Source organism: Ctenopharyngodon idella, chromosome 8, assembly GCF_019924925.1.
Source record: "Ctenopharyngodon idella isolate HZGC_01 chromosome 8, HZGC01, whole genome shotgun sequence".
Classification (NCBI taxonomy): Eukaryota; Metazoa; Chordata; class Actinopteri; order Cypriniformes; family Xenocyprididae; genus Ctenopharyngodon; species Ctenopharyngodon idella.
In genome coordinates this window covers 18,043,069-18,060,192 of record NC_067227.1, presented here as the reverse complement: position 1 = coordinate 18,060,192, position 17,124 = coordinate 18,043,069, and the positions used below count along the sequence as shown (strand labels likewise).

Here is a 17,124-nt window from a genome sequence, read left to right as displayed (position 1 = left end):
AAAAGGTCTAGCAACTGTGATGTGAGATAAATAGACAAGCTGACACAAATTTCATGTTCTGGACATTTTTTGAATGTCTTTATTGGTATTATTACGTAATGACACATAACATCAATGTTAGCGTTCTATCACTAATAATTTCTTGTTTTAAATTATACAACATTGCTTGGTTTTTGGCATTTAGGTTCCCACTAAAAAAAGGAAGAGAAAAAGAGGCAATGAAATGAACACATGGAGTCAAAATGTTTCCCTTTTCCATTCCATAGAGCTAAGTGTTCATTAGCAGCAACTGTTGTTTTTTAGTTTTAGTTGTGACGCTAAGTTAATTGCCAACTCACACAAGTCAGAGGAGTATAGTGGTACCTTTTCAATCAGAATGAGTATTATTTCATATAGACAATGTTTTCTACTGAGGCAGATGTGATGACACAATTTTAGCTCTCAGTTCAGACTTGGGGCTCCATTCCGAATTCATTAAGTATTTAGATTTGGAGTCACACAGGTTTGATACTAAATATAAGGGGAGAAGAAACTTCCTGTTGTATTCTACCGGAAGTGGAGGCAGAGTGTGTAAGAGTTCAACAACCATATGGTGCGTTATCGCAAACACCGAAAAGTGTCAGAGTTTACAGGGACACTTGTTCTTGTGTGGGATGAGATCGAGGGTGCAAGTCTCTGGTTGCATGGAATGATGGAACACATCACACACAAGACGGCAAATCACAACGTTTGAGAGGGGGCGGTGAGAAGAGTGTGTGTGTGTGTGTGTCTCAGGTGGTCAACGTCTGTTCAGTCAAACTCACACTAAAACCCTTTGCCACTCTTCGGCCTTTCCCAAGAAAAGATTAATCGCATATAAACCAGTTTTTCCTCAACAAAAAATAAAATTATAAATTAGGAAAACAGAAGACAACAGAACACTAAATATAAAACAAACAAGAAAAGATTGCATGTAACCATCAGGTCTCACAGCATCTGTTTCTTAATATTTTATAACGCTTTGTCCTTTTGTTTGATACACATAGGCAGGACTGTCTAACATGAATGTCACGTGTATCCAAGGAGAGGAATTTGATCAAGGCTGCTTCCCCGAGTTAACTCTAAATTTCAAGTCTATATTGCATCTTAATGTAAACTGTCTGAACTCACATTTAATTGATCTAAACTATCACGTTTAACATGGCAAACTATTCTGAGCTGGTTTGGATTGCGAGTTTGGTCCATTTGAGGTTTGTTATATGCAATTTAAGACTCGATGTAAATTTGAATATGCAAATATACAGAGTAAGGATTTTGGGATTTTAAGACATTTCCAGATAGAAATAGGGATGTTAAAAGAGTTTTAAATAGAAGAATTAGACTTGAGAAATGTGCGGTGCACTTATATAATGGAGTACAACAAATAAATGTAAATTTAGCTCAAATCAATACAATTTCTGGTTTTCTTTCAGGTTGGGTTTTAGACCACTGGGCTGAATTAAGAGAATTTGTAGCACCCATTTGAGTTGACACTTCAGTTTTATTTTGCAGTATTTTTGTACAAACAAATCGTTGAAGACAAATAGCTTATTCATCGTCAGCGCTTAGTGTTGGCAAAACGTTCAGCCCTTGTGGTAAAAACATTAGTATTTAAAAGTCTACTTGCTCTATTTCTATGCAACTCACTGTTCAGACTCTAATATCGGGAGATTTGCTTTTTGGAGTGGCAGACATGCAGATTGACGTGTGGTCATTAGCAGATTTAAATTAGACATTGGAAAAAGAATTTAAAAAAAAAAAAAAAAAAAATTCCCATTCACATTTTCCATACTAGTGAGCTGTAAACAGAGTACATTAACCAGTCCAAAATGGTGGACAGTGAAGATTTCTAAAATGGCCGCCTCAATTACAGAATTACGAAGCAGAAGATGCCTGTGAGAAATAAGTTCCTATGGGCCAAATTATCACTTACACATTAAGGAAGGTAATTCAAAACGGGTCCCACACCAGTCATTCAATTTTACAGACACCAGCAAAGCAAATAAAACCTTTACGCTTGTCTGATCAGCAGTAATTCATTTACTACAGGCAGCCATTGCAACAGACTAAAATAACTCATACTCATTCATGCTTTTAAAAGAGTCGGGATGGATGAGAATATTCACAGCTTTCCAGTTTTTGTTCTTGTTGTCCCTCTATGTGTCTGTCTGTGTGGGCTTTTTGGGGGCAGGGAGGTATGTGCCTTTGTATCCTGGTGGGCAGTTGAAATTTGGGTCCATTTAGTTTCCTCTCTCTCACCCCATGCATGCAATGCATTATGCCTTCAGCCAGGCTTTACCACAAGGTTTGTAACAGACAAAATTCATTCATTCATTCTCTCTCTATAATACAGACTTTAATATGTCCTTAGGTGTATGTCAGTGTGTGTGTGTGTACCCTAACCCAGAGTATGAAGATCAGAATCCAGTTTGATGGTAGCTGAAAGGTTACATTTTGGAATTCATGTCCCGATAAAACCACTCTACAGTGCATGCACCCTCAAATTACAGTGGCAAACGCATATTCAGCTGGTGCACTACAGCCAGGCTGGAGTGTACACTATTTAGTGCACTTCCAAACTGCACTGTACACTTGTTTAATTCTATTGTCTGTCAATGGAGAAGAAACATCAGGGGAGCAGCCTCAGACAGGGGTTTACAGGGAGGGTTAGTATGATTACACGTGTGCATCTGTATGCGTTTAATGTCCACTTCAGTATGTGTTGCTCTTTGATGTCTGTGAATCTGTGTGTGTTTGTGGCTGTAATTCACTCAGTCAACAGTTTCATCTCACTCGCGAGGAGGGAGTTGATATTGTAAGCGGGATCTGCATTGACAGGATTAGAGCCTGTTTCGTTTAGATCCCCCTCACTCTCGCTGGAGGTGGAGCTTGTGCTCATGGTGGACATGCCGTCAGGGATGGCACAGGTAGTGCCGGGTGGGCAGATCCCGTTGGGAATACAGACCTCTGTGGGGATCATCACCTCTGTGGGGATACACCCCTCAGGCTCGCTGCTAGTTTCGCTGGTGCTGGACACCACAGAGAGCAGCGACATCTTCCTGCTGAGGCGACTCGGCAGGAGAGAGAGGGCGTAGTCGGCCACGATCCCCGCCACGTCCATCCCGCACGCCTGGTCGAATGCGATGAAGCCTACGTTAGCATTGGCCTCGCACACTACAAAGGAACCATCGTTTAGCTGCAGCAGGTCGATCCCGCAGACGTCCATCCCCAAAATATTGCACACCTGCACGGCTAGCTGCTTGCCCTGCTCACTAAGGGGGCACATCATTCCCACCCCACCTAGAAAAGAAAGTGAAATCTTGAGCAGAGAGGCTAATGGGAAATTGTGGTCAGTGTTATTGTTAACTAAAATAATTAAAATCTGAAATAGATAAACTTTTTTTCAGTAAGTTGCTAAGGCAGCATTTCTAATTTTCCTATACATTTTTAAGAACTCAAATTACTAAAAATGAAAATTAAAGCTTTAAAGAAATATAAAAACAAAAATGAAAATATAAAAAGCTAATTCAAAATAATAATAGTATATAAATACTAAAATAGTAGTATATAAATAATACTAAAATAACAGTGATGAGACACTGCATGCATTGATAATTAAATATAACATGAACATAAATTCCCCCTTCCCAACATCAATTGAATTATTGCAATTATTATTACTTTTATATATAAATCTTAACTTTATACATGGGAATCTATTTATCAAAAATATAAGTTGAAAAAGAAAAACAGCCACAGACCAAAAAAATAAAAAATATCAGCAGTTCTAATTTTTTTTTTTTTTTTTTTTTTTTTTTTAAATTAGGGGGGAGGTGTGTGCAATCGTGTACCTAGTGAACAGTTGCTTTGCATGCGCCCGTCGGTAGAGCAGCGCAGCATGGACCCGATTACTCTCCCTCCAACCAGAACTACCCGCACATCCCGCCCATGGCTCTCCTTCACATACTCCTGAAACAGATATGGGGCGTCATGGCGAATCAGATGACATAGGTCTGAGAGGTGGTGCTTATCCCGGGCCAGGAACACAGCTTTACCTGCACAGATCAAAATGGGACATCATTAAAGACCAACTATGATCAAGTGCAAATTTATCAGTAGAGAGGTTTTGATTGTAGTTTCAAAGCGTTACTAAAGGGTAAAGCAATGATTGATTCCTCTGTGTAAAGAGCAAATAGAACAAGTAACAATCCAGGGTTAAATGCGTGAACCTTCATGTGACGACAATCTTGTGCGAAAGGGATGTATTTGACACTGTTCCACATTAACAAATCATTTTACATTCTTGATACACTGCCAGGTGTGGCAGCATGAATTTGGCCACATGTAAAACGTCTTGTTTTTAATTAACATGGAGGAAGAGAAAAGAATTAGGTAAGTGTCATCTATCAGATCTAAGGAGATATACCAGACACTAATTTCAGGGAGAGCACCCTAGAGCAACCAGGGGTTAAGTGTCTCGCTCAAGGGCACAAATGTGGTACAGCAGGTTTGTGAACTCTCCAGATGTTCAACCATCAGGCTGCCGCCACCCCACCCAGTTCCTCCTGGATCAGAGGAAACCTTTCAAAACATGTCACAGCCCAACAAAAGGTCAACACTGTGAGCCATTTTATTTTCATCTGTAGTTCAATTTTTTAACAAAGGTTTGACTGAAATGTGTGCGTCCTGCTTTACGTAACTAGTGTTCCGAAACTTTTAACCAATAAATTTCCATGACTTACCCAGTTTGTGATCACTACTGGTTACAGATTAAAACATTAAGACTGCAAAAAAGTGACTTCTAGCTGATAAATATATTAGAGCGGAGATTTGTTCATTACTTTTTCTAATACTTTAAATAAAGAAAACAATAACAAATACAATTTTATTAATTAACATTGTAATTACCTCATATTTACTGTATTTTCAATTTCTGTGGGAACACTGATAATGAATGGAACATTCAAAACAGATTTCAGCACTTGTATGAACCTGTAGACATTCTGAGATTGGTTGGGCTGATTTCGGAGCATTGTCCAGTACAAAAAAAAAAAATCTCTATATCTATCTATCTATATAAAATATACACACACCCCATTGATAAGTGAATGAAATTAATTTTCTTCAGGTGTGGCCACTGGTCTTAACTTTAATGAGGCAAGATCTTATCTAACCGTGAGACTTTTGAGTTAATCCAGGGCAGCTTGTGTAATTCTGTATGGTTACTGATCATCAGCAACTACCATTAAAACAAGAGCAGTTGTTTAAAAAAAAATAATTATATATATATATATAATTAATTATTATTATTTATTTTTTTTAAACAACTGCTATTGTTTTAATGGTAGTTGCTGATGATCAGTAACCATACAGAATTACACAAGCTGAGAGGTGTTGTTATTATTATTATTATTATAATAATATATTATATATATATATATATATATATATATATATATATATATATATATATATATATATATATATTTTTTTTTTTTTTTTTTAATAATAATAATAATATTATATATATATATATATATAATATTATTAAAATATATATATATATATATATATATATATATATATATATAATATATATATATAATATAAATATATATATATATATATATATATATATATATATATATATATATATATAAAAAAAATGCTTTCAGCACACACCTCAAATTTGCTTGAAAAAAAGCAGTGCAGGACAAAGACACCTTATGTGCACTGGGAGAAAGAAAGAAAGACAACCTTTGTTTTTAGAGTAAAAGAGATGATGTTTCTAAGCTGCCCGATTTCAGAGATCCAGCGTGCTGTATAACTTGGCGTTTGTGTTCTCAGGGCTCCTGAAGGTTTGTCAGCACCCAGATCTGAAGTCTAATGTGGCCTGTTTCTTTCAGTCCCCAAAGGACCCATTATGCACACAGACTGTTCTAGGATCAGTGATTTACCTCTGTGTCCACGAGCATTCTTCACCACCACAGGGTAACCCAGAGGCTCAGCTTCATCGATCATCTTGCGGAAGTTGTCGTGTCCTCCTGGAGACACACACACAGCTTAGTGAATATGTAATGAATGTAATTAAAAGTGAGATTTAATTTGAGTGTGAGATTCTGGAGCAAGACGCAAACAGCTCTAATGAAACAAGCAACACTGAGACATTCAATATCCACATGAGAAGAACTGCAACACTGGACAGATTTTTTTTTGCCACGCACATTTCCCATTTCCTGGACGGCACTCTGTCCAACTACGTGGCCAGTTTTTGAAGGTTAATGGCTCGAAGATGTTTTAGGAAAATATGTTCTTCCGAAAAAACATGATGGCCACATGTCAGACCCAGAGGCTGTGCTATAAATTGTATCACTCTGTAAAAACTTCCCTCATGGTCTATTTTTATACTTGAAATTTGTTTTCATTTCCTCTTTAAGAATGTAGAGATATGTTCTATTTGTGTACATTTTATATAATCTCAATATAGCCAATATGAACCATTTTAATAATTAAAGTGACGATTCATGTAATTCATGCTTTGGACATGTATGGTCTGTTATTCATGTTTTAACAATATAAATGTAGCCCCTTTTTAAATTTAAGTCACAGTCAATGTTTATGACTTCAAACACCTAAACATGGCAAAACAGACTACAAGCTAGAGACATTTAAAGGAAAAAAGGAATCCAGGTTTAAATCGTTTTCTTTCTTGTACCTATATTACAATACCAGACAGCATTTGAAATTAGCCATCAATGTTCAGTAAATGACAATTTTTAATTAATGCAACCTCTGGTTTGATAGAACGTGTCCAAGACGAAACAGAAAGAACATATGGAAAGACAGTAGAAGCAAGAGAGAAAGAGAAAGCGAAAACATGGGTAGAAATATAATTTAAGCTCAAACCCAAACCACAGCCAGTATAACTGTTGAATGTGTCAGCACCCTGTACATTCCCAAATATAAATATTCTTCATGCTTTTGAAGAGAACATTCTTTATGGATGTAGAATCTGTTTGGCTGGTTAGAGAGGAGCAGATGAACTCGTTCAGCGATCAGTAGGAGGGGGCGAAAGAGAGAAAATGAAGGGTATGTCATATTGGCTCTGCCAGGAACACGTCACTACAACAGCTGTATCTGCTTTTATACACCCCCTCCCCTTCTATTCAGTCTCTCTCTGGTTTTTCCCATTTTGGTTTTCTTCAGTTAGTAATGAGGGCTTCCCCTTTCAATCTACAAACAGGAGAGTATCTTTGTAATGTTTCTGAGAGTCTCTTATGCTCACCAATGCTGCATGTATTTGATCAAAAATACAGTAAAAGACAAAAATATTGTGAATTATTATTGCACTTTAAAATAACCGTTTTATGTTTTAATATGTATTTTATTTATGTGATGAACAAAAGCTGAATTTTCAGCAGCCAATACTTCAGTCTTCATATTCACAATCCTCCAGAAATCATTCTAATATGCTGGTTTGGAGGTTGAAAAAAAAAAAAAAAAAAAAAAAAAAAAAATAGTTGTGCTGCTCAATATTTTTATGGAAACAGTGATACTTTTCTCAGGATTCTTTGAATAAAGTTAAAATTTTATGGTCACTTTTGACGAAATTAATGCATCCTTTGCATATAACCGATATTGATTCTTCAATCCCAAGAATCGATCTTTCAGTCTATGCTGTTTTCAGTTAATGAATGAACAAACTTAAACAATTTTTTTATTTAAACAAAAACGAACAACTTTTTATCGTGCCTCCCATCCAATAAATCTCAATCTTTGTGTTTTGTTACTTCTGATATGAAAAGGTCTCAGCTTTCAAATTTGGTCAATTTTATTATGAAATTCAAACAATAAATACCGTTTAGGCGTTCTTTCATGTGTCATGATGGATTGCTGTAGCTCTTCAGTTCAAGAGAAGCAGCAGTGCGGAGCGCACATGAACTGATCATCTCTTCCTCTTTATGTACGTTGATATGGTGCAACTTACCAAAATCCGTTTTGTCACATGTAAATCGCTCAGTGTTTCAACCATGAAAAAATGTCAACAAAACAGCTTCTAAACAATATCACAATGTTACATTTACCCATTCAATACATTTAAGCCATTTAATGTCCAAAACCTCATTAGTCAGCTAGAAAAATTAACTTCAAAATGGAATATTTTGCTAAATGTATGCACTATATTGCATATTCATTGTATTCAACTGTTCTTCAATATTAAACGTATGTTTGAACAAATCATGTTTTTATGACAGCCACAATTTAAATGTTTATATTAAACAAAAACAATTTAGTAAAAAACAATTATGTAACAATTACCTTTAATTTTATAGTGATGTACCAACTGGGGTTCCCGGTATAGTTTACAGCACTAGCTAAGAGATAGGCCCAATTAATCAATATTAAAACAAATTGAATCAAAACCAAATCGTGAATTTTGTCAATGCCCAGCCCTAATATTCATATAAGATGTACAAAAAACTTCATTCCTTATTTTTTTATTACAAATTGATTATTGGGAATTGATGGTTTCAGACATAAAGATGATCTCTCACCGTAGGAGTACGTGTCAGGCAGAGGCACTCCATGCCCAGCGAGCTCCTGGAAGGTCCAGAACTTATTGACACAGTTGAGGATGGCCTGAGGGCGGTTGACCAGACGACAGCCCAACTTCTCCAGGTGACGCAGTACGGTGATGTCACTGTCCGACTGGACCCATGGGGTCGGAACGCGCACCACGGCAACTTGCGGGTATGAGGTAACGTTTTCCTGCCCAACCCGCAGACCTGAAAGAAAGAAAGGGAAGATAAATCAAATGCTGCAGCACAGGCAGAGCAGTCTGTTTTGGCCGGTGCAGTATTGTGTGGAGGGATTACACTCATGTATCTGAGCAACCAATGAGAGCCAGACTTTCATTTGGATGTGTCGCCCCTTTCTCTTGCCCTCACACACACAAACAGTCAATGTGACAGATGAGCTGGCCTTAGTTCACAAAACAACACACAACAGCATCTCTGTAATACTAAATAGCTGATCTCCTTTGGAGAGCTGTTACACAATGCTGCAGAAGGTCGCTTGCTTTGCCTCGCTATAGCGAAGTTCACGTTGACCCACTAACCCAGTTTGCACTGCTTTCTGTTTTTAATTAAGATGCCAGTTTGGTTTTATGCTCACTTAACACGAGCCTTCACTTGAATAAAATTTTAAATCGGTTTTAAAGCCGGCACTCACTGGACTTAACTTAAATCTTGCGTTTCGACTCAGATTACGAATACAAGAACAGTTGAGAGCAATCAAACATTAAAAATGGCAAACATGTAATTTTGTTGTTTAGATGGAACAGAACACACAAAATAGCAGAAGAAAGGATTTCAGAGATTACATAAAGCCAAATACATGATTGAGTATTTCAAGAAATAACAGGAAATGTAAATCAGAGGATATAAAAGGAGCCATGAGAGAACAAGAAACAAAACATGAATGCGTCACTGTATTTCTAATCTCTCCTGCTTCTCCGCCATCTTAGGATGGAGCAACACACACACAAACCACGACTCAGCATCTTCACTAGCAACTGCTACATCAGCACTCTCTTTTCCTCTCATGGATCAAGGCAGATGGGACTGGAATGCAGTTAAACGGGCATGACAGAACTATATTGGCATATAAGAAATGAAAGAGAAATGCAAACATTTTTGATTCCCAAGAAAAAAAAGAAAAAAAAAAACTAAATTCAAATTATATAACATTATGTATTGTATGTTGACTGAACAGTCAGTCATCTTTTTCCCCACCTGAGAGGACAATAGCTCTGTTCCGAAACCTAGCAAATTTCCTAAACAGGGAGCATCCTAATTGTCACAGGACCTCATAAGCATTTCAATGTGCTACACCAACAATGCACACGCAATTTTTTTTTTTTTTTTTTTTTTAAATAGAATTTGAGGTTGGCAGCCTCAAATACAAAGCACACACAAATATTGGGTGCAATAATAAATTTTAAATTACAACAAACTGTGCTATTAATTACAACCAAGTAATTACTCTTCCATTCAAAAGTTTGGGGTCAACAAGATTGTTTTTGAAAAATCTCTAATGCTCACCATAAGGCTGCATTTATATGATCAAAAATACATTTTGATCAAATACAGTGATACATTTTTCAGGATTCTTTGATGAACAAAGTTCAATACAACAGCATTTTTGAAATAGAAATCTTTTGCAACATTCATTTCCTTTTGAAAGACAAGTCTATATTTGTAGTTGACATTTATCTCACCGTGTTCACCATCCTGGATGGTGTCAGTGGTTCACTAGGTTTTGAAACACCACAATTCTTACTCAATATTTCACAACACTGATAAACATGGTAGAATGTTTATTTATTTGGTTTTGAATAAACCAGTTACCTGACTAATTAATTCCCAATAAAACAGTACACTATATAGACCAACTTTAACCAACCAGGTGCACCAACAGATCTGAAGCTCATACCAGACTGACTAATTTCCGGAGGAAATGAAAGTCATATACTCACTGCAGCACAGAGAATCACCCCTTAAAGGGATAGTTCACCCAAAAATTAAAATTCTGTCATCATTTACTCACCCTCAAGTTGTTCCAAACCTGTATGAATTTCTTTGTTCTGTTGAACACAAAAGAAGACATTCTGAAGAATGTCAGTAACCAACAGTTGATGGACCATAGTGACTTTTTTTTTTCTTTTCTCCATACTATGGAAGTCAATGGGGCCCATCAACTGTTTGGTTACTGACATTCTTCAAAATATCTTCTTTTGTGTTCAGCAGATCAACAAAATTCATACAGGTTTGGAACAACTTGAGGGTGAGTAAATGATGACAAATTTCATTGTTGGGTGAACTATCCTATTAAGCACTTGTGTGTACAGACCTTTATTTGTTTTAGGTCTTGTATTATTATGTTCATGTAAGCTAAGTCAATTATGGTTACTTGTATCTGCCTGAGGCTCAATCAGTAAACGTATCCATAGACTCAGAACATACAGCACGTCCCTCACTTCCCCCTTCTGTCAGTTCTGCGGCAGCTGTCTCACTGCGGGTTAAGAAACACGACTGACTCTCACACTCACACCAAATCCAGAGCGAGTGAGGATTTCAGGGTAACCTACTGTGTTAAGCACAGTATAGACACAGGGTTAACCTACTTCAGAGGTATGCTGTGAGGGTAAGGTGAGCTAGAATTAGATACAGGTAGATAAACAGACAAAACACAAGACAAGTAATCCCCATTAACAGCCACAACAGCCAATCACACAGTGCCTGGATAATACAACACAATTATTCAATATAAACTACCATTCAAAAGTTTGGGGTTGTCTCTTATATGCCCATTTAGGCTGTATTTATTTGATCAAAAATATAGTAAAAAATTAAAACTTAAAATAAATTTGAATATATTTTAAAATGTAATTTACTCCTGTGATGGCAAAGCTGAATTTTCAACAGTCTTTACTCCAGTCTTCAATGTCACATGAAATCATACTCAAGAAGCATTTCATTCATTGTTCATCAATGTTGAAAACATTTGTGCGGTTTAATATTTTTTTCAGGATATTTTGAATAGAACTTGTTTGATTGTTTTGTTACAAAAGATGTCACTTTTGATCAATCTTACTGGCCCTAAACTTTTGAATGGTGGTGCAAGTGAAAATTTCATATATTGAGTTGCATTTTGAGTGTTCTGAATACTTGTCATTCAGCTGCCAATGAGAAAGCAGTACTCAAAACTACATTACCATATTTAAATTCATCCTGCAGATTTTCAACCACAATCATCACCCCAAAAAAAAAAAAAAAAAAAAAAAGCCATGTTGGCTTACCATTCATAAACAAGCGGGACCACCATAAACAACTTGCATACAGCTCAAATTGTGTATATTAAGGGCTAGAATTGGCATTCATTCCTGTATAATCCAGACTGACGCTTTATTACACAAGCATACACCAGAGAAAATTTAAATTGAGTCCTCCTAAAGCCACTGAATTTACAGTAGTGTTATCAAACACTGAGGTTCCTAACTCATGTGAATCATCTTCTGCATTTTGCTTTTTCCTAGTTGAGATCATCAAGGGGAACTACCTCAATTTTAGTGCACAACAGATACACTTCCCAACCTTCTATGTCTATAAAATCTACCCTAGGACTTTGCTGATAGAAAAAAAATGTCTTGGGAAGTTGATTCAATTGTTCCGGTCTGAAGTTTCACTAACCACTAACTCTAATACAGTCACGTGTGCGCATTTTCTGCACGTTTTTGTATTTTTCAGCATGCTTGCAGTTTGTGCATGTGTGAGACAATAAATTGGTGTTAGATTTCACATGTCTTAGAGGAATGGACACTTGACATCAAAAAGTAACGCGCACACACACATACACATCGGTCACACCATCACATGAAGTGAAAAATCACGCTGCCAAAAGTCCTGAACCTTGATTGCCTATTGATTGTTTGATTGCCGCATGTGGCGTAACACGCACAGCAGGTGATAAGATAACTATACACACACTCTTGGGGCGCCTGTCAATAGGTTCACAAATAAATTTAGGAATTTATTATTCAGGAATTTTGATATGTCCTCAAACGATGGTCTTTAACTGCAATGTTTTTACTGACACAAGCGATCATGATTATGTGCTGACCTACTCTGTTCCATGTGTCTGACGTTGATGATGTAACTCAGCAGAATGTCAGGATCTCTGGAGGTTTAAATCCCAGAGCTGACCAACTGTCAACCACCTCTTTATCGGACCAAGACAGGATCCAGGCCAGCACATTAAACACACACAGACATAAACATGACGGGCCAACAACCTGCTCCAGTTGTGTTCTCCATACAGCATTATACCTTTGCATTAAAGTAGGTCAACGTGGTCTCAGTTCTTCTCTCCTTCTTATCTTGTCTGTTCGGGATCATCCTGTTAGACTGGCTATCTATTATGTCGCAAAGTCACACCACTAAACTTAAAGTAGCTGATTCAAGGCAGAGCTGCATTGGTGCATAGCCACTCCCTTTACCTCAGGTCCATGCAAAATGCACTATATCCCAGTGCCCATCTGCACCACCTAAAAGAAATGCTGTCATGTCAAAGCAAAACAGCCCTACCCACCAACAATGGCAACACTGGTGTCAATAACTCAGATCATTATCTTATGAAACACTTTGCAACTTGCTGTCAGTTTATTATTAAAGGGATAATTGAGCTAAAAAATGAAGAAAAAAAAAACGGAAAAAACAAACAAACCACCATTTACTCACCCTCATCTTGTTCCAAATTGGTATGTTTTACTTCCAAGAAGACGTTAGGCAGAATAACAGACTAGGTCACCATTCACTTGCATTGTATGGAAAAAAAGATGCCGTTAAACTGAATGGTGACTCAGGCTGCCAACCTCTCACATTCTGCCTAACATTTACCACTGAAGAAAATCAGCATGATGATGGTTTAGAACAACATGAGGGTGATTAAAATATAAAGAAATGTATTTTTTTATGAACTATCCTTTTAATTTAACAGCATGACCCCCACACATATGTTTTCTGCATATTAAGGGGTTCTGCAATATCAATTCACACACTAGGTCTTAAAGTGAATTGAAGTCATCTTTGGTAGTAACCACTGTTGGCTCCGATTTTTAAATGCTTAAGCATATAAGTGTCTATAAAACAAGACAGGTAAAACAAGATAGTGTGTGACTAAGAGGATTCAGTATAGGTGTGTGTATCTTTAAGCATCCCGGATACCACAAGTTAATCAGACAATGTCTGCATCCTTAGTATTGCTTTGCTACCAGACCGTGATGCTATTACAACGATAGTCGTCTAAACGACGGTACAAACATCTTCCGGCAGATTAAACATTTTTAAAGTCGCATTTCAGTTGAGGTTTGCACGTGACGAATCGATTATTTCGATTAAAGCCCTTTGTATGAGGAACCTCGCGCGAATGCGTCATAACACACAGTTCAATTCATTTCGATCAAAGCTGGCCGATTGAATATTAAAAAATAAATAAATAAAGGCGAGTGTATCACCTGAATATAACGGGTCTTTGTGAACGTCGCGCCATCTGCGCTCGAGGCTTTATGTGTTGATAATGAACGCGCTCGCGCCGCACACTCGTGACTGTTCGCGCGCACATGGTGCAACAATACACGGTTATATATCTAAATACTGACGTGAATATATTAAATATTCGCTATAAGATTACAACAATTTCCCAACTATTTTAAACGGCCTTCCATCCATCGACTAGGTTATGGTGGCTGACTGGGCTGAAAGTGGGTTAGGCGGTCACCCACCCGCACATCTACACAAAACACTCGCACGGTGATGCACATCCGCTCAATGCAAGCGTGCTAAACATCCACACGGTCCAGTAATTTAGCCAACTCAACAGTTCAAACAAAAACAATTTCAGTGTTCGTAAAGATGGAATGCATGTATATATGTGCGTGCGGTTTTTACCGAGCTGTCCGTCCGTGATGGTCAGGACGATCTCATCCATTAGAAGATAGCGGAATTCAACATCGTCCTCGGCGCAGCGCTCCTTCAGAGCTCGCAGGATCTGGACCTGCGGGTATTCCTGGCTGATCCGCCGGTCTGTGATAAACCACACCCGGGAACACATGTTTTTGGAGCTCGGACTGCGGAACTTCGGGTAGCTTGCAACAGGGACACGAAGCTGGAGCCACACAAAGAGCCGCAACACTGTTTTTTAAAAAACAAAACCCAGTTAATCCGCTCTAACCAGATCCGAGATCAAGCAAGAACGGACCTAAAATCGATTTTTAACAAACACGCGGTGAGGGGCTGCAATTTTGCCTCCCAAATAACCGAAAAATGATAACGCGCTCCCCCACTGAGGGCAACAATAATTGCCCCCAACACGGGCTAACAAAAGCCTCGCTACAGAGCTCGGTTCCTCTTGCTCACTACGATACAGACTTTCAAAGATATACCGAAAAATTGCGACAAAATGGAGAGCGAGCGGATGAGAGGCTGGATGTTGTGACGAGTGATGCCCCTGCTGATCTCCGGTGCTCGCGCTGCTCACAGCCCTACGCCTCGGCTTTTCCAGCACGCGCTTCGCGTTTACAACTCTTTCCCTCGCGCTCATGCACAGCCCGCACCAGCCAATGAGCGAGAAGGGCTCGCACTCACATTGACCAATCGCAGTCCACAGTCCTCACCGCGAACCAATCGGGGGAGAGAACAAGAGGAGGCTCGAGATGTCCGCAGGAACCAATGAGAGATGCGGGGTGAACAAGGCAGAGGGGAGGAGGTGACGTATGCGCGGGCGTGCGCGCGCTCGTACTCTGCTAGGATTTTTTTTTTTGTGTATGAGCGCGTGGCAGGAATTTCAGCAAGGGAGAGGGGAGGGAGTCTCCAAGAGCGCGCACTACCCCCGAACCGGTTCAGACCGGGCGTGGGGAGGTTTGGTTTGGTTTGGATACCAACGCCTGTCTCGCTCATGCTACGTGTTGAAACGGTCAGAAAAAGAAAAAAAAAAACGGTTGAGCGAAGAATCCCCCACCCCGAGGAAGTGGGGAATGAGAGCGTCTGCAGGCGCATCCTCACTCTTTTGTGTAGCTCAACCAGCGTTTTCTTAATGTCGTGGCAACCCTATAACAACAAAACACTGAAGATTCTTTTCTTTTCTCTCTTTTTTTGAAAGATAGATGTCGGAAATGGATAACTTGTCAGTCTAGAAATTCGAGTTAATGTACCACTATATCTCAGAGGAACCTTAATATCTTTGTTTAATTTCTTTTGTGGTTTTAGTGACATATACATAGCTTGGAGGCTATTTAAATATTTCGTCACGGATGCAGAACCCTTACTATTCTTATGTGAGATCAAATCATACCACGACAAAATGACCCACTTTGGCTTTGTTTACACCCAGAGAGGCAGAGGGAGGGGCGAGGGGGGAGAGAAAACAGACATAGATACAGACATTATTAAACCGTCCGGTAAATAAATATCTTTAAGTAAAATCAAACCTGTCTCAAATTAATCTTTCTTCTGTTCTCTGTGAAATGTGATCTGTACCGTTCACAAAAATAACACAATGCAGTAAATCCTCATTTCAGCCTTGAAGGATTGTTGGTCCAGCCTTTATTTCGACCTAACACGTCCATCAACCTCCAGCGCCAATTTTTCTTAGCCAATCAGCTTTCAAGAAATATTTTCAGGGCGGAACATTTATGGCGTGATATTTATTTATTTCTTTTATGTCGATACGTATACAATGTACATTGCACAGCCTGAATAATGTTTATAAAACTGTGACCCACTCATGTTACCAAAGTACTTTAATATGATGGACAAATTCAAGTTTTTCTTCAGCAAATGCATTACAAATATATTATTTCTAAACAATGATGTGGGCGTCTGTGATGTAAATTTCATGATGTTGCGATCATACGGCGAGTCAACGCTGCCACCTAGTGGATATTATTACTATAACATCAGCACGCACATAAACCACTACCATATATTCAGATTGAAGCTTTTATTGACATAATATTCATAAGTAAAATACATAGAATAAATATAATTTTTTTTTCTTGATTCATTTAAGCAACCAGTTGTGCAAGACAATAAACACTATCCATGGTTCATTAGCATTTAGTTTTTAGTCATATTTAGACATAGGTCTGGTTTCAGTCATAGTTTAGATTAAGCCAGGATTAGGCCTCAGTTCAATTAGGACATTTAAGTAGCTTTTATAAACATGCCTTAGGAAAAAAAAACATTACTGGTGTGCATAATGAGACAAAACAATGGCAATAATATATTTTAAGATATGCCAGTTCAAGTTGCTTTCAGTTAAAACAGCTTAAACATGCATTTTAGTCTAGGACGATAGGCTTAAGCCTTGTCTGTGAAACTGGAGGATAATGTACTATCACATGTTTATGAGGCTTGTGAGTGCTATTGGAATGCATCTGAAATGCCACTGACATTCTTTACTCTTGGGATGCATAATTGTTTGGGTAGAATTAAAAACTGATACATAATATGTTTATGAGTTTAGCTTGCACTGTTTTTTTTTTTTTTT

The 17,124-nt window shown here is 38.0% G+C and overlaps 1 protein-coding gene across 1 annotated transcript; it reads right to left on the bottom strand.

The window, feature by feature from the left end:
- Nucleotides 1–49: 49 nt before the first annotated feature.
- rimkla (ribosomal modification protein rimK-like family member A) lies at nucleotides 50–15,170 on the bottom strand. Its single transcript, XM_051903801.1, has 5 exons — nucleotides 14,526–15,170; nucleotides 8,574–8,804; nucleotides 5,976–6,062; nucleotides 3,870–4,073; nucleotides 50–3,318 (listed from the first exon to the last, which is right to left on the bottom strand). The coding sequence occupies exons 1-5, from the start codon at nucleotides 14,686–14,688 to the stop codon at nucleotides 2,786–2,788; spliced, it is 1,218 nt and encodes a 405-aa protein (XP_051759761.1). The 5' UTR covers nucleotides 14,689–15,170; the 3' UTR covers nucleotides 50–2,785.
- Between the last annotated feature and the right edge of the window lie 1,954 nt (nucleotides 15,171–17,124).

Coding starts and splice junctions, on each gene's coding strand:
- rimkla (XM_051903801.1), bottom strand. CDS start 14,688: ATGTGTTCCCGGGTGTGGTTTATCACAGACCGGCGGATCAGCCAGGAA. Junction 8,805..14,525: donor CATCACGGACGGACAGCTCG/GTAAAAACCGCA, acceptor TCTTTCTTTCAG/GTCTGCGGGTTGGGCAGGAA. Junction 4,074..5,975: donor GAATGCTCGTGGACACAGAG/GTAAATCACTGA, acceptor TGATCTGTGCAG/GTAAAGCTGTGTTCCTGGCC.